This window comes from Ipomoea nil, unplaced genomic scaffold (genome assembly GCF_001879475.1).
Source record: "Ipomoea nil cultivar Tokyo-kokei standard unplaced genomic scaffold, Asagao_1.1 scaffold3069, whole genome shotgun sequence".
Taxonomy (NCBI): Eukaryota; Viridiplantae; Streptophyta; class Magnoliopsida; order Solanales; family Convolvulaceae; genus Ipomoea; species Ipomoea nil.
In genome coordinates this window covers 3,911,703-3,934,958 of record NW_017619497.1, presented here as the reverse complement: position 1 = coordinate 3,934,958, position 23,256 = coordinate 3,911,703, and the positions used below count along the sequence as shown (strand labels likewise).

Below are 23,256 nucleotides of genomic sequence, written 5' to 3'. Positions count from 1 at the left end.
TATGCCCGTTTTCCCCTCCCCCGTGTTGCTTCCTCTAGTTCTCAAGTCCTAGATCTTATTTACACAGACATTTGGGGTCCTGCGCCCACTTTATCTACTTCTGGCTTCCGTCATTTTGTGATCTTTGTGGATGACTATTCCCGTTATACATGGTTCTTCCCTATGAAATTAAAGTCTGATCTTTATGTCATCTTTGATAAATTTCGTACTCTTGTTGAACGGTCCTTTAATTGCAAAATAAAGGCCATTCAGTCTGATTTAGGTGCTGAGTACAAAAAGTTGCATTCTTTGTTTGTTCAATTAGGAATTCAACATAGACAATCCTGTGCCTATACACATGAACAGAATGGTCGTGTTGAACGAAAACATCGTCACATTGTTGAAACTGGTCTGGCTCTTCTAGCTCATGCCTCTGTTCCTTTGAAATTTTGGGATTTTGCCTTTGAGACTGCTGTCTATTTAATTAACAGAATGCCATCTTCTGTATTAAATAACTCCAGTCCTCATCTCCTGTTACATAAATCCCCTCCTTCCTATCTTTTTCTTCGTGTCTTTGGGTGTTTATGCTACCCTCATCTTCGGCCATATAATCGTCATAAGATGTCATACAGGTCTTCTCCATGTGTCTTCCTAGGTTATCCTGAGTCCTTTAGGGGGTACAGATGCATGGACTTACATACTAATAAGATTTACACATGCAGGCATGTCAGATTTGATGAAGAAGTTTTCCCCTTTGCTACTAAAATTTCTTTACAGGATCTATCTACTCCGTTTTCTGGACCTTGGGCGGAATCTGTTCTCAGTCACAGCACACCTATTCCTGCCGTGTCTAATGATGAGCTGCCAGAACCGCCGCTACCTGCTTCATTCGAACCAGCCGTGGATCCCGGACAGGCTGCCTCGTCGGGTGATCCTGTGGAGCCTGTTGCTCGCCGGCGAGGCCGTCCACGTGGGCGGTCCATCAGGCCCAATGTTCGTACTCACTCTTTGGCCACTCGCAGCAACGCAGATGCTCCTCTTTTTGCTCTAGCAGCTCAAGTGCATCCCACGGAACCCACATGTTACTCTCAAGCTGTCAAATATCCTGAGTGGCGTGAAGCCATGGACCAAGAATTCAATGCTCTCCTGCATAACCACACATGGTCTCTAGTTTCACCCACTGCAGGTATGAATATTATTGGCTGTAAATGGGTGTTTCGTACGAAGAGAAAGGCTGATGGTGCTATTGAAAGGCATAAAGCCAGGCTGGTTGCGAAAGGTTTTAATCAGGTTCCAGGTCAGGACTTCTTCGACACTTTTAGTCCAGTGGTAAAGCCTACGACTGTAAGACTCCTTCTATCTCTAGCTTTATCATCTGGGTGGTCTATCAAACAGCTAGATGTTCATAATGCTTTTCTGAATGGTAATCTGGCTGAAACAGTTTATATGAAGCAACCCCCTGGTTATATTGATGCTAACTTCCTGAATCATGTTTGTTTGTTAAAAAGATCTCTGTATGGGTTAAAACAAGCTCCCAGAGCTTGGTTTAATCGACTACATACGTTCTTACTATCGGTTGGCTTTCAAGCATCCAAGACAGATGTCTCTCTATTCTATTACTCTAAAGACTCTGCTTTGGTTTATCTATTGGTGTACGTGGATGACATTCTTGTAATGGGAAGTGATCAGGGTATTATGTCTCAGCTCTTGTCCAAACTGTCTGCTACATTCAAAATCAGAGATCTTGGTGAACCAAATTTTTTTCTGGGTATTGAAACAGTTAAGAGTGACAATGGGATTATTTTATCTCAACAACGGTATATGAATGATATTTTAAAACGGGCTGGAATGTTTGAATGCAAACCCCTTTCTACACCTATCTCTGTCTCGAAAACTGTCCCCTTCAATTCAGATCTATATGATGATCCCACACAGTACAGGAGTCTAGCTGGAGCACTACAATATCTCACTGTCACACGACCTGACCTATCCTTTGCAGTTAATCAGTTATGCCAGCATATGCATGCTCCCACCATATCACACTGGGAGCAGCTCAAACGGGTACTCAGGTATGTTAAGGGAACAGTTGATCATGGTTTACGCATACGATGGTGCTCATCTAGAGACATTCATGCTTTCTCTGATTCTGATTGGGCTGGTTGTCCTTACGATCGAAAATCCACGAGTGGTTTTGCTGTTTTCTTAGGGAGTAATCTTATATCATGGGTTTGCAAGAAACAGAGAACTGTTGCCAGGTCATCCACTGAGGCTGAATACAAAGCTCTTGCAGATGTTTGTGCAGAGGTTCTATGGATTATGTCATTATTGCGTGAGATACAGATTCCGGGTATTTTCATTCCAAAATTATGGTGTGATAATCTAGGAGCTACATATATGAGTGCCAATCCAATCTTTCATGCCCGCACCAAGCATGTGGAGATTGATTATCATTTTGTTCGTGATCGAGTAGCTTCGGGCGATATCCAAGTCAACTTCATCTCCACAAAGGATCAACTTGCTGATATCTTTACCAAAGCTCTGCCTGGACCTAGATTTTCTTCCTTAAGGGACAAGCTACAGGTTACTAGTATACGTTGTGCTTGAGGGGGAGTATTAGGACTCTATATATATGAGTCTGTTTAGAACTTCTTATCCTTGTCACACTGTGACTCTCTACTTCTTATCATTGTCACACTGTGACTCTCTATTCTATATATTCACATCATCTGATCTCATTGTAATCAAGTTCAGAAAATATAATACAATCAGTTCTCATCAAGGCAATACCCTATGGGCATGAGTTTTACTTCTTGGTTGTGTCTATATATGCATCATTTTCCTTTCCAAATTTGTTGTTTTCCCTTTCAGTGTTCAAATGTCATTATATTTTTTGTTGTACTTCATTCTATGTCACCCTCCCTAGGACTCTAGGAGTGATTTTGACATAGTAAGTTGCATTGATATATATGAGTCGCTGTTATGCATGAGATTCCGTATGCATGCACATAGGACAGTGACCACAGAATGATTCCAAGGAATAAGCAAAAGCAAAAACAAAAACAAAAAAGCCAGGCCAGTTCTTGGACCAAACAAGTGATTTTAAAACCAATAAAACGTGACGGCGGTTCCAATGCAGGCCCCTTCTCAGTCACCTCAACTACGTCAACAAATGTTTCAAAGCATCGATGATTCCCAGATAACTTGACGACAATGAAACCATACTATATTTATATTCAAAAGGCGCAAGCTTTTATTTTACTGGCCACCTCTGATCTTCTCTGATCTCCAGCAAACCAGCATATATCCATCCCATCCTCCATTACTCGAACCTTCAGTTTCTTTCACAAAAGATGTGATAGTAAAGCATGCAGGATAATGATTAGGCCGGGCTTTGACTACCAATCCAAGGAGGAGCGTTAGGTATAGTACTGCGACGAATTGAAGATAGTCTTTGGCCATGTCGATTCACGAGTACCATAAAGGAAGCATTGAGGGCGTATGATAAGGTTTTGCATTGGAAAGGAGCACATGTTTCAATTTTGTATCAAAGCAGATCCCTATGTCAAAGGTCATGAGGTCGAAATATGTTGCTTGGTACCCGTCAAAAATAATTATTGACTCACACATATATATAATCCAACTATAAGTTTAGACTTTTAGTTGATATGGATTAAGAGCACATACTTCAATTGTCTAGAGGTTTAGCTAGAATGGTGATTTGTGTGGAGGGTCAGAGTTAGGAAGGAGAGTTGAGAAGCTTGCCTAATCTTAAAATATGGGTTGGGGTAGTTAGAATGGCATTCTGGAAGTAAAAAAAAAAAAAAAAAAAAAAAAAAAAAAAAAAAAAAAAAAGCATTCTTTTTCAAAGTCTAAATCTGATGACAAAAAAAAGAAGCTACAGAGGAGAGAAGTGTTACCATATTCGAATAAGATATATAATTAAATAGCTATAAATAATGAGACTAGTTTTCCAAAAAAAAAAAAAAAAAAAAATGAGACGAAGGTTACATTACGTAATTGTTGTTCGTTAGTAGCACCAAGTTACTCTCCCATATGGGAGGTTGTGGGTTCGAGCTCAATGGAGACACTATGTTGAGAAAATAGTTATGAACAAATACCGCATTGTAGTAAAGTCAGTAGTACTAAAAAATGATTTGACTACGTTAATTAGGCCTCAGACTTATCCAGCCAGCCCAAGTAGGGCTTGTGATCTGATTCCACAAGGTCTTCACAACTTGCTATAATATGTTGTTGAGCCCAGTAATTACAGAATCCTATTATGGGTCAAACAATTTGGGTGACAAATTAAAAGAACTGAAATTATAAACATTTAAAATGAAGCATTCATAGTGTCACACCAATAAAATGGGTGGTTAGTAGAGGGTGTATGTTATATATTCGGCGGAGAATCAGAGATATGAAAGCTTAAGAGGAGATCTCAGATGTGTATCTTCGTCATTCAATCTTGTCCACAAAGGTAAAATACTTTATCTTAAGATTCTCACACATTTACATAATATAATTGTACGTTTTCCCCATTTTAATTTTTTTGTTACTTTAATTTGTCTAGTAAAAAAAACAACGTTTTTTATTTGAGGGTTATTTTTATTGAAATTTTTGCAACGAAATGAACTTTGTTGAATTGTTAATTTACGTTACACATATATCTATTGCAATATTGGAATTAGGGATGGCAATTTACCTCATCCACGATCTCCGTCCCGACAGAACAGGGATGGGGAGAATTTTCTGGGAATGGGAAATGAGGAATGTGTGTAATTTCCATCGAGGACATGAATACCCGTCCCTGAATAATTTATATATATATATATATATATATATATATATATATATATATATATATATACACACACGTTATCCTTAAGTATTTTAAATTTTGAAATTAAGACTTAGGTTTTTATTATTTTTGTTATTAAAAATTAATGCACTAATTTAATATTTTAATTAGGAAGTGACCGGGATAGGGAATCTCCGTCCTCGCTTAAATTCTCGTGCCAAAAACTAGGATGGGGAGTATACTCTTCGTCCTTGTCCCGCCACATTGCCATCTCTAGTTTCCACACCATTAGAGTGTTGATTAGTCATTACAATTGTTACAATGACCCTATAGTTTCATTGCAAAATTGTTTTATTTCCACCAAATTTTGGTGCATTATTTTCTATGCTGTACATCACGTTTGAGACGGATTTTAGTTCCGCTGCATATAACAATACACCATGGTATATATATAACGTTAATTAGCTAACCACTATGCCTATAATAATAGTGAAATTAATTCACACAGCCACACGCCCCGCTCGTGGGGCATGCAGTCTCCCGAGATTCCTACGGCATTTGATTTTAAGGTTACATGTTGGGATGTTTCTATATATGTCCCCCAGGAGTACGTAGCTATGACAGATAGATTACGTTGATATCAATCGCTGTTATGGCCGGGATTCCTCCGCAAGAATATAATATAATGACGATGATGAGCTCAGCACCAAGATTTTGACTCGTAACATTGTTGTCTAATCCACAGAATAGTTCGAAAGAATGGCAAAGAAAAGCCAGCTCTGGGTTCAAACAAATGATTTTAAAACCAATTAAACATGAAGACGCTTCCAATGCAGGCTCCGCCCCAATAAACATAAACAAATGTTTCAAATCTGGAATTTTGATAATCCCGAGGTTTCCTGACAATGACGTACATTCACCATATTATTTGACAGTTCTCCATAACACGAACCTATACAGTTTCTTTGGATCAAAAGACAGTAAACTAACCTAAGCAGCAAAATGATGAATAGGGCTTTGACTCCCAGGGCGAGGAGGAGCTATAAGTACGATGAAGATAGCTGTCGGTCGATGTCGATTCACGAGTACGAGGAATTCATGGTGGGGTTCAAGGAGGACGTCCCTCTCAAATTCTGCGACCAAGACCGGAAGGGGAAGGGGAAGCTAGTGTACCAACTGGAGGAGGCGCCGCCGCAGCAGATCACGCTGAAGGAGGCGCTGCGGGCGTCGGTTGGGGTGCTTGGAGAGAGCCCACTGGGGATGACGGAGAAAGTGGTGCTTCTCGGCGGCAAAACGTGCGCGGTGAAGCGGTTTAGGATGGTGGTGGTGAAGAGAGTTGAGTTTGGAAGGAGGGTTGAGATGGTGGCTCAGATTAGCAGCCAATGTGAATTTCTTGTTCCCTTATTTGCTTATCTATATGCTAAGAGGATCAAGTTAGTTGTCTCTGATTATTATCCCATGGGAAGCCTTGCAGATCTTCTTTCAGGTATTATATATTATTCTTGCATCCATCCATCCATTTTCGATCTTAATATTACAATCTATCTTACCCTCCATCTATATTTAATTATATTGGTGACCATCAACCACTTTAAGTAAGTATTATATATTAATTTGCAAATGAATCATATATGTTGTGATTAAATGTTACTTATGTGATTTAGTTATTATTTGGATCAGAAGAATTGGAATAGCCAGCCTTAGCTTTGATATAAACAGGGTGTTTGGTAAATAGCTATTAGCTGATTGTGTTAGTGAATTTGACTAGTTGATAACATTAGCATATTGTAGAAAGATGTTTGGTAAATTAGCTTAGCTGATAGCGTATTATATGCAAAATGATTTTTTTTCTTCTTTGAACTGTTTTTTGAATTTTAACGTTTTAGAGCAATAAACTGTTACAAAAAGCTAATTAATTAAACAGAATATTTAATCAAGTCAAAGAACTAATAATGAACCAAGCTAAGCATTCAGATCACTATACTACTGAAACACATTCAAGCTAGGAATGTGCAGGGCCTTAAGTTTAAGGTTCAAACTTATGGTACCTTTTAACTTATGTTGTTAAATTAGGTGCGAGGGAGCGAGGTCAAACAGCACTAGAGTGGGGCCAACGGCTGCAGATAGTAGTCAGCATTGCCCAAGCCATTGCATTCATCCACTCCCAACCCCACCACTCTCACAAGGACAAGGACATGTACCTAAACATCCATGGCAACATCAAGTCCTCCAACGTCATGGTCAACGTCGACTTCACCGCCCGCCTTGCCGACTACGGCTTCGCCCAGCTCGCCGCCCGGACAGACCACTGCGGCACGCCGCATCTCATTAGGTCAAACTTTAGGTTCTCCGAAACGCTAAGCCAGAAGAGCGATGTGTACAACTTCGGAGTCATCTTACTGGACGTGTTGGGGATAAAGAAGAGCGACGTGATCAAGAAGGGGAAGATGATGATGAGCAGTTGTTTCGAATTCGACGTTGAAGGGAAGGAGAAAAGGCAAGCGTTGGGAGCATGGGACATTGCTTTGGCTTGCACCAAGAAGTTGCCGGAGGAGAGGCCTGATATGGAGCAGGTGCTCGCACTTATGTACGATGTGAAAAAGGTAACCATTTAGGATATATTTATGTTGTTTGTGTAGGTGATGATGAAAAAAAAATGTTAGATCACATGTGAGATCATATGTAAGACAATTTTGGATGATTTACTTTGATGTGGCCACTAGGTTGGCCCGGAGATGTAAATCTCTTTCTGTTTATTTAGGTATTTGTTTCATATATATAGTTTACAACCTTAATATTGTAAACGCAAATTAAAAAATAATTGCATGTAAGGATTGTTTCCCTAGCTACAACTTATTCCTCTATTCTTTCCTCTCTAACTCATTGGAATGTAATATTTAATATTTTTTTTGTGACGAGAGAAATCTATCATCATATTATCTGATAGTGTGTATAGTATTAAGTACACTCTGTTCATTCAATCTTTTTAATAATATAGCATATAAATTACATATGAGATGTAAGTGGACGCATCAAGAAAACCTCATTAATTAAAATACAAAGAATCTTTAATGTTTTTGTGTTTATGGATGTAACCTAAAATACAAAGAACCAACCCACCAAACTTTAAAATTAAAGGGTTATACTATGTATACTTTCAAAATTTATTCCTTTACTTATACTCCATAATATGACAAACAATGATATGTTATTTTTATCATGTTTGTTCATAAAAAAAATAAATAAATAAATAAATAAAAAGTCTACATCAAGAACTTGTGAGGGAAAATAAAAGTTAGGAGTATAAAATGAGAGTTCACTCAGTATTTTTCAAAAGGAAAAATTGTAAAAAATGGCTCTCTATAATATGCCAATTATCAATGTCACATCTGAATTATGAGTGGTGTAAATGCTGCCCCTCAGTTATCAAAATGGTGCACATATAGCCCCTCTCGTAACGGACATGTAGTTCCCCACCGCTGTCAATCGCTGGTACTTCAAATCGAGGGAGGCAAAAAACAACTAAATTACATATTTACTCCGATTTAACGGTGTTGTACACTAATGGAGAACCACATGTCCGTTACGGGAGGGGCTATATGTGAAGTGTTTTGATAATTGAGGTGCAACATTTACACCACTCATAATTCAGGGGTGACATTGATAATTGGCATATTATAGAGGGCCATTTTTTACAATTTTCCCTTTTCAAAATTAAAACTCAACTATCACTTCTAGTACTTATTTTGAGATCAAATTTAGTACTATGCCAAAAAAGAATGACAAGTTTTAAGTACATGTGAGTTTTACTAGAAAATCACTTATGAACATAGTAGGCGTACCATTAAGCAGACAGTCCCAACATATGGTAATTGCCCCTTCCATTACCGGAAGTGATAATAAAAGTAGGAATGTTATCACTATACAGATTGTGCATGTTGTATTGCATAGCAATCTACTATCCTCTACTGAAATCCTTTCCTATATCGGCATAGCTAAAGGATTGCATTTCTTTGATGAGTAGTTTTGATTTTTGGCCAGTTATTTATGTTTTCAGAATTGTGAATGTTATTGCTCATACTTTAACTACGTCTAGTAATTCTTTGATACAGGAAGACTTTGTATTGAGACACTATCTCCCCTGACTCCATTTTGAAATTGTTGCTTTAATCTATTCAGTTCTTTTCCTTTCAAAAAAAAAAAAAAAAAAAAGATAAAAAAAGTTATTTAAAACTAAATTAAGCAAAAATTAAATTCTACATTAATTCCATTTCTGCGACATTTAATCGACTATTGAGAATCTCGCTTTAGCCCATTACTTCGGCCCATTTTAGTTTTTCATCTTCCCAGATGTTTGGCGCGAAAATCACTGTATGTATCAACGGAATTAGGGTTCCATTTCCCAAATTCAGACCTCCCGGAGCTCGAAGAACGTCATATTTTCTACTGTGGTATCATCCATTAGAGAGGAGGATGCCCCTTACGCGTGCTTCAAAGCGCAAGCGCATCAGTGAGGACGGGCTGAAAAATGTCGAAAAGCAAGAAGAGGAAGAAGCACCTGCAGCAGCATCCAATGAAACGACTGCGTCTAAAAGCTCATCAGCGAAGAACATAAAAGAGAATGCACCTCTGGTGGTGTTCGCTCATGGCGCCGGTGCTCCTTCCACTTCTGAATGGATGATCAGGTACATGCATGTGTCTTGCATTCTTGAGCTAAAAGCGCGATAGGTGTTGTATTTGCGGAGTATACATTTTGCTTCTGGCCTAAACAAGGCTTTGTTCTGGCTCCACTTGACAGACACTTTTAATGAAGTTCAGTTGTTAGTGACTTATTAGTGATAAATATACATAGGAGATAAGTTAACTAAGTGAACTGCTATTTTTGTACAAGTAATATCAAGCTTTTATGGCTACTTAAAATGTTCTGTGTTCTGTGCACAGATGGAAAAACATGTTGGCCAAGGCATTGAATGCTATTGAGGTCCTAACTTTTGACTACCCATGTAAGGCTTGGCATCCACCAATAGATTTCTTATAGCTTTCATGGCAATATAAATACGAATTATTGTGTGATGTCTGTAAACTAGTAAGATGGGTAATTATAAATCAGACACCTAATAGTACTTTATTCCACCTTAAGTATAAAATGCAGCAGGAAGACTCAAGTATTTTACTCTGCAGACATTTCTGGTGGAAAGCGGAAAGCTCCTCCCAAGGCTGAAAAATTGGTTGACTTTCATTCTGATGTTGTAAAAGAGGCAGTAGCTAAATACCCTAACCATCCACTGATATTAGTTGGGAAATCCATGGGGTCAAGGTATTTCTAGCTATTGCGGATAAGACTCATTTTCATGACATAATTGCAGAATAGATTTCTTTTTGTATCCACTGACCATGTTTCAGGTGATTTTGGGAACACCCTCAAGTTATTTCTGTTTCTTCATTTCTTTGCTTTCAATTACTTTATATATGTTACACAATTATTTTCAATTTCTTTACTTAGTCTGAGATAGGTTTCCATCTGCACAAGACCTATATGCAGTGTGGAGAATTAATGACAAAATGGATGACTACTTATTGGGCAAGAAAACCTGGTCTGTAAGACTGTAACCCCCATATCCTGCTCCTTTATTTAGGGTCAGCTGCATGGTAGCCAGTGGACAAGACATTGATGCTTCTGCTGTAGTTTGCTTGGGATACCCACTAAAGGTCAACCTTTTATGGCTTTATGTGCATAATAGTAATGCTTGTTATGCTGTAATATCTTTCTCAAGCATTGCATTCTCTTTTAAAATTAGAAGTGATAAATGGAAACTGATATATGTGAAGTATTTTGATTGTTTGATGATCCTATAGACACATAAAACCAAGGAAAGTTATAATTGCTTTATCACCTCAACCTAGCAAATATCGCCGGGTAATTCTATTTGCACCACCCAATTTGCTATTTACACCACCCTATTTAATAGGTATAATACCTCTATAGGTGGTGCAAATAGAAAAGTCCACATTATTAAATGTGGTCAAATATTAATATTTATTATTCTATTTTTTTTATCATCAAAATATTAATTAAAAAAAAGAGAGAAAGAAGATAACCCACCCGTCACCTTCTCCGGTGAGAAGGCGACCCACTGAGCTGCCTTCTCACTGGAGAAGGCAGCAAAGTTAAAAACAAATAAAAAATAAAAATAAAAAATTCCGTCACCTTCTCCGGTGAGAAGGTGAGAAGGCAATCCACCTAGTTGGGCTGCCTTCTCACCGGAGAAGGCAGTCCCTCGGCTTTCTCACCGGAGAAGGTGACGTTTCGTGATTTTTTTTTTAATGTTTTAATTAATAAAATATTGAATTAATAAATTATTAATTGCAAGTTTGACCAGGTGGTGCAAATAGCAAAATGTACCCCCATTTGGCTATTTACACCACCTATTAATTATTAACAGTTTTCACCTTTTTACAATTTCAAGGTGTTTTATATCCATTTTTGGTCAAAGGGTGGTGCAAATAGCAACACCCATACCGCCATATAGCATTTAAATGGGTGTTGCTATTTGCACCACCCTTTGACCAAAAGTGGTATAAAGTATCCTTGAAAGTGTAAAAATGTGAAACTTTTCATAATTATATAGGTGGTGTAAATAGCCAAATGGGGGTTCACTTTGCTATTTGCACCACCTTGGTCAAACCTCACTTATGAGCTGTAATTAATAATTTTATAATTCAAAATTTAATTACAAAACATTAAATAAATTTTTTTATAAAAAAAAAAAAAAAAGAAGGGGGAAGAAGATGAAGCGTCACCTTCTCCGGTGAGAAGGCAACCCGCTGTGGGTTGCCTTCTCACCGGAGAAGGTAACGGGTTATCTTTTTTTTTTTTTTAATTTAATAATTAATATTTTGATTGTTAAAAAAAATGGATAATAAATATTAATCTTTGACCACATTTAATGATGGTGGTGCAAATAGCACTTTTCTATTTGCACCACCTATAAAGTTATTAGACCTATTAAATAGGTGGTGCAAATAGCAAAATAGGTAGTGTGTATAGAATTTCCCCATTTAAATAGAGTGGGGAACATGGGAAGAGCAAAAATTATCAATTAGCAGAAGAAGCTGCTTGCTTGAAAGTTTGTGCAACATTATATGTTTTCCGTTACTATTGGGAAATTTGCAAATATTACAGGGAATAAATGGTGCTGTGAGAGATGAGATACTGCTACAACTTAGAGTTCCCATAATGTTTGTGCAGGTACATGCACTTGGTTATGTATGTTTCTCTTTTTATGAAGGTGATATATATAAAAACTAATGATTGGTGTTTACTCAATATATTTTCTATTTTTTTAATAAAATCTGATGCCTCTACCTTTTTTCATTGCTTAGATAGCTCTCTTGGTGCTAGTAATCAGTGCTTTGTCTGCTCATATGGCATAATGGCACTATTCCACATTTAATCAAATATTAAAAAAAAAATTCCATCAGAAATATCTAATTATGCAATCTATAGTTTGAAGTGTATTCTTAAGTCCTTGAATTATTGGAAATACTAGATGTTGAGCCTTGTATAATATAGTCCTTTTTCTGGTGAAGGGTAGCAAAGATGGACTTTGTCCATTAAATAAACTGGAAGCTGTTAGGAAGAAAATGACCTGTGCTAATGAGTTACATGCGATTGAGGGGGGCGATCATTCATTCAAGATTGGAAAGAAGCATCTGCAGTTATCTGAAACCACTCAAGAAGAAGCTGAAGATCTTGCTGTTCAAGCAGTTGCGACCTTTGTTGCTAATTTGTAAGATATGTGACACTTTGGACAACCTGTCAGTCTTTCCATTGTGAGAGAAGACCAGTCGTGGTCATTCTAGTTTTGACCCCATTTTGCTAGTGTTTCACCTTGACTTGTAAGCGGAATTTTGTAAAGGAGCATCTAGCTCTTCTGTGGTTTTAGAATGTTTGCGAAAGATGAAAGTTGCTACTTGTAAAATCTGAATTATTAACAAGCTATTTTGCTATGTGATAGAGATCAATCCAAAATCCAAGATGTAATTTTTGTTAAAACTTGAGCATCAGTATCTAGATAAAAACCATGAATTCTTCTTTCAAAGGAAGTTTGGCTTATTGATTCTTGTCACTCTATTGTCACAGTGGATCTACCAGGGAGCTTATAGTGTTCAGTTGCCTTGGAAAGTCAAAAGTAGATGATTTTTCAGGTTAGTTCAATTTGTCCTCTGCAAAAATTTCCTGTCCTTGTTCTCCAGTTGTCAATAATGATATGTTCTTCATTCTCTAGCAGTGGAGCTCTATTGGTATTTACTGACACTTTTCATTTGCTACATTGTGTTATGAACTTTATTCTGATATCAAATATGAACAATGGCATATACAGAAACCATGTTTTTAATTAATAGATATGGAGTAATAAATACATAGGAAATTTAGAATTTATTCTGCATAGCATATCACAGCACACACCATTTTTTTTTTTTTCCTCTATTTCAAATTTAGCGTAGTATAGAATTCAGAATAACAGAAGTACCATCACTCTTTATCTTCCTTCATTGGATCACTCTTATTCATAGTTCTTGATTCTTCATCCCCATGGTTTTCACTTCTCATCATCGCTCTCATCACTGCTGCTGTCACTGCTATGATTGCAGTTTCCTTCCCTGTGCTTTTTCTTCCCGCCTATGGTCTTCAGCTGGGTTTTCATCTTCTCCACGAAACCCTCTTTCTTCTCATAGGTTACAGTTGAGCCCTGGCATGCAGATTGATGGCCATGCTGTTTGTGAGCGTCGTGATGAAACACTTTTCCTGCCATTTCTTTCACCTTGTCGGTTAAAGAATGGTGTTGATCGTTCTCGACCTTGTGGCTGGTAACGGTGGTGGTTGTGATGGTGGTCTGATCCACTTCTTTGTAGCACTGGGTCGACGCCATTGAATCAATGCAACGAAGAGATCGAGTACACAGGAAGTGGTATTTAGAGGCTTAAATTAATTGGTGTTTTTGATCACTTGCTTTGAGGTTTCCAGGGACTCAACATGCATGCATATATATAGCAATGGGAAGGTATGGTATCCTATCATCTTATTAGAATCTGGTTCTTTTTTTCTGCACAGGTTGGATTGAAAAATGATTGATTCTTTCTTGAGATGGTTTTTCTTGTCCATTTTTATTCTATTCTTTTTGTGTATTTTAAGCATTTGATGAGCTCCACTTGTATGGTATCCCGTGCAGAAGGTTCGTGAAGGCACAATGTGAAAAGCATCATGTGGTCATGGCCACAGAGATTGGGGTGTGCAATCCGTTTACCGTTTAACTAGCTGAACCGTTTTAACGAAAGTTCTTAAAGGTTTAATCGTTAACCGAAGTGAACTTTGTATTATCGAATTAATCGAATCGAGGTTTTCTCGGTTAATCAATCGATTATCTGATTAACATAAATTTTTTAAATTAAAGTTTTAAATTTTTAAAATAATACTTATAAAGGAAAAGTATAAAAAATGCCCCTCTATAATGTGCCAATTATCAATGTCACCCCTGAATTATGAGTGGTGTAAATGCTGCCCCTCAATTATCAAAATGGTGCACATATAGCCCCTTCCGTAATGGACTTGTGGTTCCCCACCGCTGTCCATCGCTGGTACTTCGAATCAAGGGAGGGGAAAAACAATTCAATTACATATTTACTCTGACTTAACGGTGTCGAACACTAACGGGGAACCATTTGTCCGTTACGGTAGGGGCTATATGTGCACCGTTTTAATAATTGAGGGGCAACATTTACACCACTCATAATTCAGGGTTGTCATTGACAATTGGCATATTATAGAGGGGCATTTTTTACAATTTTCCCTTAATAATAAATCAATAAGAAAATATACAAACACAATACCATAAAAACATTACAAACATAAATGCACAAATTATAGAGTCCAAACATCCCCACACACACACACACACACACACACACACACACACACACACACACACACACACATATATATATATATATATATATATATATATATATATATAATTTTGATTAACCATTTAGTTAATTCGGTTAACAATAGTTTTTAAATTTGCGTTAGTCGGAATTTTGTAAATCTTTTAATCATTAATTGAATCGAAGTTTTCTTGGTTAATTAAAATTCTTCGATTCAATCGACTAACCAAACTTTCACCGAAGTTTGGGCATCCCTACGTAGAAATTTTTACAAATATAGGTTATGTTTGACAAACCTAGCTAGAAGTTGAAAACGAAAGAACGGTTAACTAGTTAATTATGCTTAAATAAAAATGTTTGATAAAATAAGTTTTTTGATAAACTGTTAAATGTAAAAAGACTAAAAATGACATTGTTCATAATTTTTATATATATATATATATATATATATATATATATATATATATATATATATATATATATATATATATATATATATATATATATATTAAAGGGAAATTTGCATTTTTGGTCCCTGAGTTATACTCAAGTTCCGACTCAGTCCCTGAGTTATGACCGTATCCATTTTTAGTCTCTCAGTTATGAATGAAGTGGCGCATTTGATCTTCGATCGTTAAAACTGACGAAAAAAAATTAAAAATATTTAAAATTTGAGAGCTTAAGTAGAAAATTCACATTTTATTCTCTTTCTTATATCAAAACCACTTTCACAACATTATTTTTCACTTCTTAGCCTCTTATTTCAAAATTGTTCAATTCTAAAAACATTTCAATAACTTTAGTATGACTTGTTTGGAACCTGACTCTCGTATAACAAACTTAAGATATAACACAAATAAAGAAACACTTGATTATTGTCTTCAGACGTTTGAAACACACTATCCTATCAATCTTCAATTTTCTTTACTAAGCAACAAATGTAATCAAATCTGAACTTTTGAGATACAAAATGATGTCAAATTTTTCAGGTTGCTTTTATGAGAAATTCACCAACGAAATAACTTGAGAGTTTTAGTATGTAAAATTTTTTCATATGTCGTAGTTTAGTCAATAATCGTTTTTAGAAGTTACAAAGTTTTTTAGAATTTTTATAACTGAGTCTTAGGTTCCTCACTCATTACTCTGGTTTTTAAGAAGACAAAGGAGGTGATGGATATATAAGGTTCAAATTGGCCACTGAACGTAACCTGAAAATGTAATTAGGCCACTGAACGAACAAAAAATGCAATTAGGCCACTGAACACTCCAAAAACGTGCAATTAGGCCACTGAACTCTCCAAATGTATGCAATTTCACCGGATAGCAGGTTACCATCAATTTTAGCAGGTTACCTGCTTACGTGGCAGCTGAGTTGGCATTTTTAATAATTTTTAAATAATTTTTAATAATTAATTTTAATAATAAATTTTATAAAAAATTGAAAAAAAATTAAATAAAAATAAAATAAAGTCGTTTTTATTTTTTTAACAATTTTTTAAAATAAAAATTTATTATTAAAATTTATTAAAAATGATTTAAAATTTATTAAAAATGCCAACTCAGCTGCCACGTAAGCAGATAACCTGCTAAAATTGAGGTAACCTGCTATCATGTGAAATTGCACATTTTTGGAGTGTTCAGTGGCCTAATTGCACTTTTTTTCGTTCAGTGACCTAATTGCATTTTCAGGTTACGTTCAGTGGCCAATTTGAACCTTATTCCTGCCTAAAATCATTATTGTATCCGAGTCGGTTTTACCCGAATTCTCCTGCCCCGATTGTTTTTAAGCCCAATTTCTTTAAAATAGATCCGAAATCAATCAGGCATTCTCCCATTCTTTCCAAGCCAAAAGCCAGAGCTTAGGGTTTTTTGTGTTTCGCTTCTTCAATTGAGTCTCCTACTGGTGTCAGTTCTCATCTGGGTTGTGCTTCAAAACTTCGACCTGAATTCATGGTAACTTTAATATTAAATTTACGTTTTCCTTTGTTCTATGTTCCGCAATTTTTATTTTTATTTTTATTTTTTTGAATAGGAGTTATAATTATTGATTGTGATGTTTGTAAATTATTGAATGTGAGCTTGCCACAAGGTTGTGGGGGAAAATATACGTGTATTGGATGTGTGTGACTGTGAATTTGCATGGTATTTTGTTTTCAATAATTAAGATTTGTTGAACGTCAGTATTTGGAAGTAGTGCCGATTGATACTCACAAGGTGTTAGGTTGGAAGGAGGGAATTAGGGGGGAAAGAATTGTAATTCTGTTGGAAAAGAATAAGGTGTGAATTCAAATTACAATTGGGAATTGAAAGAGAAGAAGTGAATAAAGATTAAAATGCTCTTTTATAATAATAAGAATATAATAATAATAACAAGGGCAAAGTAGTAATTCACCTTGAAATTACAATTCCACAAACTATGGATTTGCAATTCTTAGGGGGACTGTAGGAATTGCAATTCTCTCCAACGAAACCATGGAATTGTAATTCCATGGAGTTTGGTAGGAATGGAATTACAATTCCATCCTACCAAACACCCCTATTCTTGGGTTTACGATGTGGTAGTTAACTCCAGCACTGTTGTTTGAACTTTATTGTTAGGAAAAATATTAAGGATTTGATGCTGTGGTAGAAAGTTGATTGTTGGATATATCCAAATAATTCATAGCCTGGTACCTGTAAAAAAAACGAGTCAAATTGGTTTTCGGTGGTTGTCCCTATGACTAAGGTAGTTGTGCAAAGCATGATTTTCAAACGGATTGTGTCTTCCTATGCTTATCCATAGTTCTTTGACCTTGTGGTACTTGCATAGTTCAGATGACTTCATGCATCTTAAGATTATGGATTGGTTGGGAATTGTTTATTTCTTACAAAACAGTTGAATACCAGAATTTTAGATGGTTGAGGCACATTTAAGGATCCATTTCTCTTGCCATAGACTTCAACTTCAATGTATAGAGAAGTCATAAACCATAACTCGTTAATTGTACTGTTACAAAACTGGTTTTCTTGTGTAATGAAGCCAGAAATTAGTTTATTTGTTCACAAATGGCTGTGATGAATTTGATTTCTAAATACCCAGTGCAATTATTTTGTGAAGAAAAACATTTTTTTTTTCTTTCAAATCTTCAGTATTCCCAGATCTGTTGACATTTGAATTTTTGTTGCCAACTTGAGTCCAGGGAAATGAACAGAATTGAACTTTTGTTTACTAGTGTTGAGCACACCTTGCTACTTCAAGAAGAAATCAATAAATGCCGAAATATTACAAACTTTCCACATTCATTTATGCGAATCCAACAATCCCCCAAAATAGACATTCATCTCATAATAAATCTTTGGGGGCCCAGGTTTTGTTGGGCATTGAAGTAGATGGTAACATTAGATTAGAGACAAACTCTTGAGTTTGCTCAATGAACCCTAGGATCTTAATTAGCTTACCTCTGAACAATAGAACACCTAATTCTTAAATTTTCAAGGATGATCTGAGGCAGGCCCAGGCTTAGTATTTTTAACCAACTATTTCCCTTCCATGGCATGTATATTATTCCCCTTCAAACTTTATGTACGTTTCTGCAGATGTGTTAAATTCTTATCTGATATGCTTCTTGGTTGGCTTGCTAGCACTCAGTTAATTCTTTCTTTTGTTTACAGGCAACTCTTGCTGATTCTTTCTTAGCAGATCTGGATGAATTATCTGACAATGAAGCTGATATTCTTGTGAGTCCAGCACCTTATTTCTTTTAATTGCACTGCTTATTTGGACCTCGCATTTCCCTCTTTCCCCCTTTACATTTTTCCCTGATGATAGAGTAGAGACATAGAGTTGAATATTGAGAGTTCTATAAAGAATTGCCAAACAAACTTAATGATAATTTCTTTCTTCTAGTGCTTTTGATCTTGTTCTTCTTATTTGTTATTATTATTAAGCATGCATGGTGACCTCGGGTGATAATGGTTCTATTCTTTTTCATTTTATTTTCCTTTTCTCCCAATAATAGGATGAGGGCAATGTGGATGCTGAGCACATGGAGGAAGATGTTGATGGTGAGCTAGCTGATATAGAAACACTTAACTATGATGATCTGGATAGTGTCTCTAAATTGCAGAGGACCCAGCGTTATATCAATATTATGCAGGTTAGCAGAAGTTTGTGAACTTCAGATTTTCAGCCCAACATACTCTATATTGTAGTTTAAATCATTGGGTCGCCAGTAGGATATTATTTTACAACTGTACATGAGTACATCTATGATGTCCCTATTTCATGGATGATTTCCAAGAGCCTATGTCTGGGTGGAAATAACTTCTCATTGTCAAACCCATCCCCCGTTTATATGTTTCTTTTTGCAGTCAATTCTCTGTTTTATTGTTGATATTGGTATTTATCTATGCAGAAAGTAGAAGAAGCACTAGAAAAGGGTTCTGAAAACTCAGAAACAGGGATGGTTCTAGAAGATGATCCGGAGTACCAGCTGATTGTAGATTGTAATGCATTGTCGGTTGATATTGAGAATGAAATTATTATAATTCATAATTTCATACGTGATAAGTACCGCCTAAAATTCCCAGAGTTGGAGTCTCTTGTTCACCACCCAATTGACTATGCCCGAGTGGTTAAGAAAATTGGGAATGAGATGGACCTCACCCTTGTTGATCTGGAAGGACTGTTGCCTTCAGCTATTATTATGGTTGTTTCAGTTACAGCATCAACTACAAATGGCAAGCCGCTGCCTGAAGATATCTTGCAAAAGACAATTGAAGCTTGTGATCGTGCATTTGCTCTTGATTCGGCGAAGAAGAAAGTCCTTGATTTTGTTGAGAGTCGAATGGGGTATATTGCTCCAAACCTCTCTGCTATTGTAGGAAGTGCTGTTGCTGCAAAACTTATGGGGACTGCTGGTGGTCTTTCCTCATTGGCGAAGATGCCTGCTTGTAATGTGCAGGTTCTTGGTGCTAAAAAGAAGACCCTTGCTGGGTTCTCCACAGCGACATCCCAATTTCGCATTGGATTTATTGAGCAGACAGAAATATTTCAGAGCACACCCCCTCCTCTAAGGATGCGTGCCTGTCGACTGTTAGCTGCGAAAGCTACCCTTGCTGCACGTGTTGATTCAACAAGGGGAGACCCAACGGGGAAAACTGGGCGATCTCTCCTAGAAGAGGTTCGTAAGAAGATAGAGAAGTGGCAAGAGCCACCTCCTGCCAAACAGCCTAGACCACTTCCTGTTCCAGATTCTGAGCCTAAAAAAAAGAGGGGTGGACGTAGACTGAGGAAGATGAAAGAAAGGTACTGATGATTTCTTCCAACTTATAGGATAAAACATTTTCTTGACTTGTGTCAAATGTGTTATGCAATCTAATACGGAGTATTAGTTGTATCTAATTCATGTTAATAAACTTTCACTAGGTATGCCATTACAGACATGCGGAAGCTGGCTAACAGAATGCAGTTTGGAATACCTGAAGAGAGCTCATTGGGTAAGTAACATTATCTTTCCCCTTCTCCCCCTTCTTGTAAATAGACCAGACCTCTAATGCAGTTGATTTTAGAATTTTCTAGTATGTAGTGCCTCATAAATTTTCCCTACTTTTCTGTGTCTTCTTCATCTTTCAACCTCCACATGTGTGCCCTTTCATGGGGATGGATGTCTTGAATGAGGATTTTAGTATGATAGAATTTTGAGTATTTCATTAAATTGTTTGGTCAAAGATGTTTGTAACAATTTTGTTGTATTAGGGATTTTCAATGTATCCTTGACTGACATTCACTTTCTCACGCGTGATTCTCTTTATGGAATGAATACAGGGGATGGTTTGGGTGAGGGATATGGAATGCTTGGTCAGGCTGGAAGTGGCAAATTACGCGTGTCAGTTGGCCAGAGCAAGCTTGCTGCCAAAGTAGCTAAGAAGTATGTTAATTCACATTCCCCTATATATATATATATATAATTTAAGTAATTTCTTTTTTCTTTTCCTATTTTTTCAAGCTGAATATTTTTCTCTACAAATGCCACATCCACCTTCAATGAACATTTTATTTGATTGTATTTTCTCAACAATGAATATATTTCATGCATTGGATTTGTGCTCAGATTTAAGGAGAAGAATTATGGAAGCAGTGGTGCTACATCGGGACTGACTTCAAGTTTAGCCTTCACTCCTGTGCAGGTTTGATACTATTCACTCTTGTATTATTATATTAGGCCATCTCCAATTCAGAACACCAAATTTTATGTCAAAAGAAATATTCTTTAACCAAAATTTTTTTCAATCTCCAACCCATAACACCAAATTTTATTCCTTCACTAAAATAATTTGTATTCTCATAAATTAAAACTTTATAGTTTATATTAATACTTGAAATTTTTTTATATAAAATATAATTGTAATTTTGGATATATTGATTTTAATTTTATTGAACTTAAGTTTTATGTAATTTAATTTTTAATTAATTTACATTCAAATATTCAATATTAATCTTATTTTAATTGTCTTGATGAGATTTTTCAAATGATATAATTTATAATAAAGGATATAAAAGGAATTATTAGCAAATAAAAATGGGCAAAATGGGAAAAAACAAAACTACACCCAATTTGGTGTAGATGAACATGGCGTTGCATTGTTCATTAACGGCGCCAAAAATTTCACCAAATTTTGATTTTTGGCTGTGTTCTTTGGAGATGATCTTAGTGTTTAGCTACCCTTGAAATCTTGAATGCTGGCCTATCATCAGCATAGCTCAAGAACAATATCTTACTGCAGTCAGATTGTATAGTTTTATTTTAGTTTACTACAGTTATCATGCATATATATGGTTTTGTTTCTGCCACTTTTTTTTTTTTTTTTTTTTTTAAATCCTAATTTAACTCCATAACAGCCTAGATAATCCCATCTTTCTGCTCTATAAGCTCTATTGCCTGCCTAATATTAGTATACTCGGTACCCTTTGTTATTTCTACACATTGCATTTTAATAATTATGCTTTCCTTGATGCCAACTATATTTGGTTCTTTTCTCAGGGGATTGAACTGTCGAACCCACAAGCATATGTAAATCAACTTGGGTCAGGAACCCAGAGCACGTACTTCTCAGAAACCGGAACATTTTCCAAGATCAAGAGAACATAATGCCTACAGTATGTCCGCTAACTTGTGCTATTTTGTTTGCTTCTTCTTTAACCGAAACCCTGATGCTTCAGCCTCTGTTTTTGGGTTGATACTGGTTTTTTGTAACCCATGCTTGTCATCAATTCTCTAAAATAATGATTTATCTCAGTTTTATTTTGTATATTTATGTTCTCATTTCGTTATAAGAAAATTCAGTAGTATCATAGTTAAATGATGGAAAAACCAAGAATAGTTAAGCTGTGATCGATGCACTAGCATATTCATTAGTCATTGTTTTCTATCAAGATTTTAATCATCCACTTGCATGGTGGAAAAAGGTTCAAATAAATTGTGCAATTCAAAATTTCATAAAGTAAAAAGCATCCACAATAGTGGTGGTGGATTTTAAGCGGTTTTTGCAGCCTAAAAACTTGAATCATGGTTTTTCAACAAATGGGGATGGGTTTAGACTTATAAAAGCACTCAATTGTTCATAATATTTGTTCTATATATTCATAAATCTAAACTTTTTTTTTTGTTACTTACAATGGGGTATAAAAGCACTCATTTTGTCCCTTTAGGACATGGCTTGTCATTTTGTTCTATCTACTTTGTCTTAAAATATGGTTGTAATAGCATTACATTATCTTATAATAGCTTGACAAACACGATCTCAATACAATATTTGATCTTCGCGACCTTACAACCCATATTTTGCCTCATATAACAGATATACACACGCACACACATAGAGTGGCTATGTAACTTTTTCTTTAAAATAATATTTCAAAAATTAGTAGATTCACATAATTTAATTTATTCAAAATAAGACTTATCGTTGAAAGTTTAAAACTTGTATGTACTTAAAATAAAAAGGTGAGATGTGTGATAATAGTCTTGGCACGGTATAAAATATTAATTATAGTTTTAAGAGTATATACTTTTGCTATTTAACATATATATATGATGGAAACGGGGAAAAAAAGTAAATTATATCCATAAAATTAATGATAAATAAACACGTTAGAAAATAGAAAGTAGAATAAAAATTCGTGTAATATAACATCGAAATTATTGATGGGAGTTGTGTGACATCATTATTATCATTATTGAGAATCAAATTATTGGACCACTGTTTAGAGTTTACCAAAAAAAAAAAAAAAACATTTAAAAAAAATTGTTGAGAACGGGTATACAAAGGACAGTGACGCACGCATTGCATTTTAGGGATTCCATTTCGTCATTTTCATCGAAATCACTCTCCAACTGCCAACTATATCTTATTCTCTTGTTTTTTCATCATTAATTTCTTATCTAATCACTTTCTGAAAATTATATTCACTCCCTTCATCACATTTTATATTGGTCCTATTTGATAAAATAGTTTGCTTATTATCCAATTTTGGCTTATTTGACTACTATTAG

General features: G+C 35.8%; 4 protein-coding genes across 4 annotated transcripts; 3 read left to right on the top strand and 1 right to left on the bottom strand.

Annotated features, from left to right (window-relative positions):
- Positions 1-5,779: 5,779 nt before the first annotated feature.
- On the top strand, positions 5,780-7,622 carry LOC109164770 (probable inactive receptor kinase At3g08680). The gene is made up of 2 exons (XM_019313319.1): positions 5,780-6,263; positions 6,851-7,622. Exons 1-2 carry the CDS (start codon positions 5,780-5,782, stop codon positions 7,390-7,392), a joined length of 1,026 nt encoding a protein of 341 aa, XP_019168864.1. The 3' UTR covers positions 7,393-7,622.
- A 1,497-nt stretch (positions 7,623-9,119) lies between these two features.
- LOC109165640 (KAT8 regulatory NSL complex subunit 3) lies at positions 9,120-13,718 on the top strand. The gene is made up of 7 exons (XM_019314487.1): positions 9,120-9,462; positions 9,719-9,780; positions 9,959-10,094; positions 10,414-10,486; positions 11,961-12,026; positions 12,368-12,567; positions 12,921-13,718. The coding sequence occupies exons 1-7, from the start codon at positions 9,128-9,130 to the stop codon at positions 12,988-12,990; spliced, it is 942 nt and encodes a 313-aa protein (XP_019170032.1). The 5' UTR covers positions 9,120-9,127; the 3' UTR covers positions 12,991-13,718.
- Positions 13,381-13,710, bottom strand: LOC109164769. Its single transcript, XM_019313318.1, has one exon. It carries the CDS (start codon positions 13,708-13,710, stop codon positions 13,381-13,383), a length of 330 nt encoding a protein of 109 aa, XP_019168863.1.
- Positions 13,719-16,556: 2,838 nt separating the features above from the next.
- On the top strand, positions 16,557-22,095 carry LOC109165639 (U4/U6 small nuclear ribonucleoprotein Prp31 homolog). The gene is made up of 8 exons (XM_019314486.1): positions 16,557-16,675; positions 18,374-18,439; positions 18,721-18,858; positions 19,117-20,009; positions 20,130-20,200; positions 20,529-20,631; positions 20,815-20,890; positions 21,745-22,095. Exons 1-8 carry the CDS (start codon positions 16,673-16,675, stop codon positions 21,850-21,852), a joined length of 1,458 nt encoding a protein of 485 aa, XP_019170031.1. The 5' UTR covers positions 16,557-16,672; the 3' UTR covers positions 21,853-22,095.
- Positions 22,096-23,256: the final 1,161 nt, after the last annotated feature.

Excerpts from the sequence above, each read along its gene's own strand:
- LOC109164770 (XM_019313319.1), top strand. The coding sequence starts at position 5,780 with ATGATGAATAGGGCTTTGACTCCCAGGGCGAGGAGGAGCTATAAGTAC. Across the intron at positions 6,264-6,850 it reads CCTTGCAGATCTTCTTTCAG|GTGCGAGGGAGCGAGGTCAA; the intron begins GTATTATATATT and ends TTGTTAAATTAG.
- LOC109165640 (XM_019314487.1), top strand. The coding sequence starts at position 9,128 with ATGTTTGGCGCGAAAATCACTGTATGTATCAACGGAATTAGGGTTCCA. Across the intron at positions 10,487-11,960 it reads GCTTGGGATACCCACTAAAG|GGAATAAATGGTGCTGTGAG; the intron begins GTCAACCTTTTA and ends CAAATATTACAG. Across the intron at positions 12,027-12,367 it reads TTCCCATAATGTTTGTGCAG|GGTAGCAAAGATGGACTTTG; the intron begins GTACATGCACTT and ends TTTCTGGTGAAG.
- LOC109164769 (XM_019313318.1), bottom strand. The coding sequence starts at position 13,710 with ATGGCGTCGACCCAGTGCTACAAAGAAGTGGATCAGACCACCATCACA.
- LOC109165639 (XM_019314486.1), top strand. Across the intron at positions 20,201-20,528 it reads ACCTGAAGAGAGCTCATTGG|GGGATGGTTTGGGTGAGGGA; the intron begins GTAAGTAACATT and ends GAATGAATACAG. Across the intron at positions 20,632-20,814 it reads GCTGCCAAAGTAGCTAAGAA|ATTTAAGGAGAAGAATTATG; the intron begins GTATGTTAATTC and ends ATTTGTGCTCAG.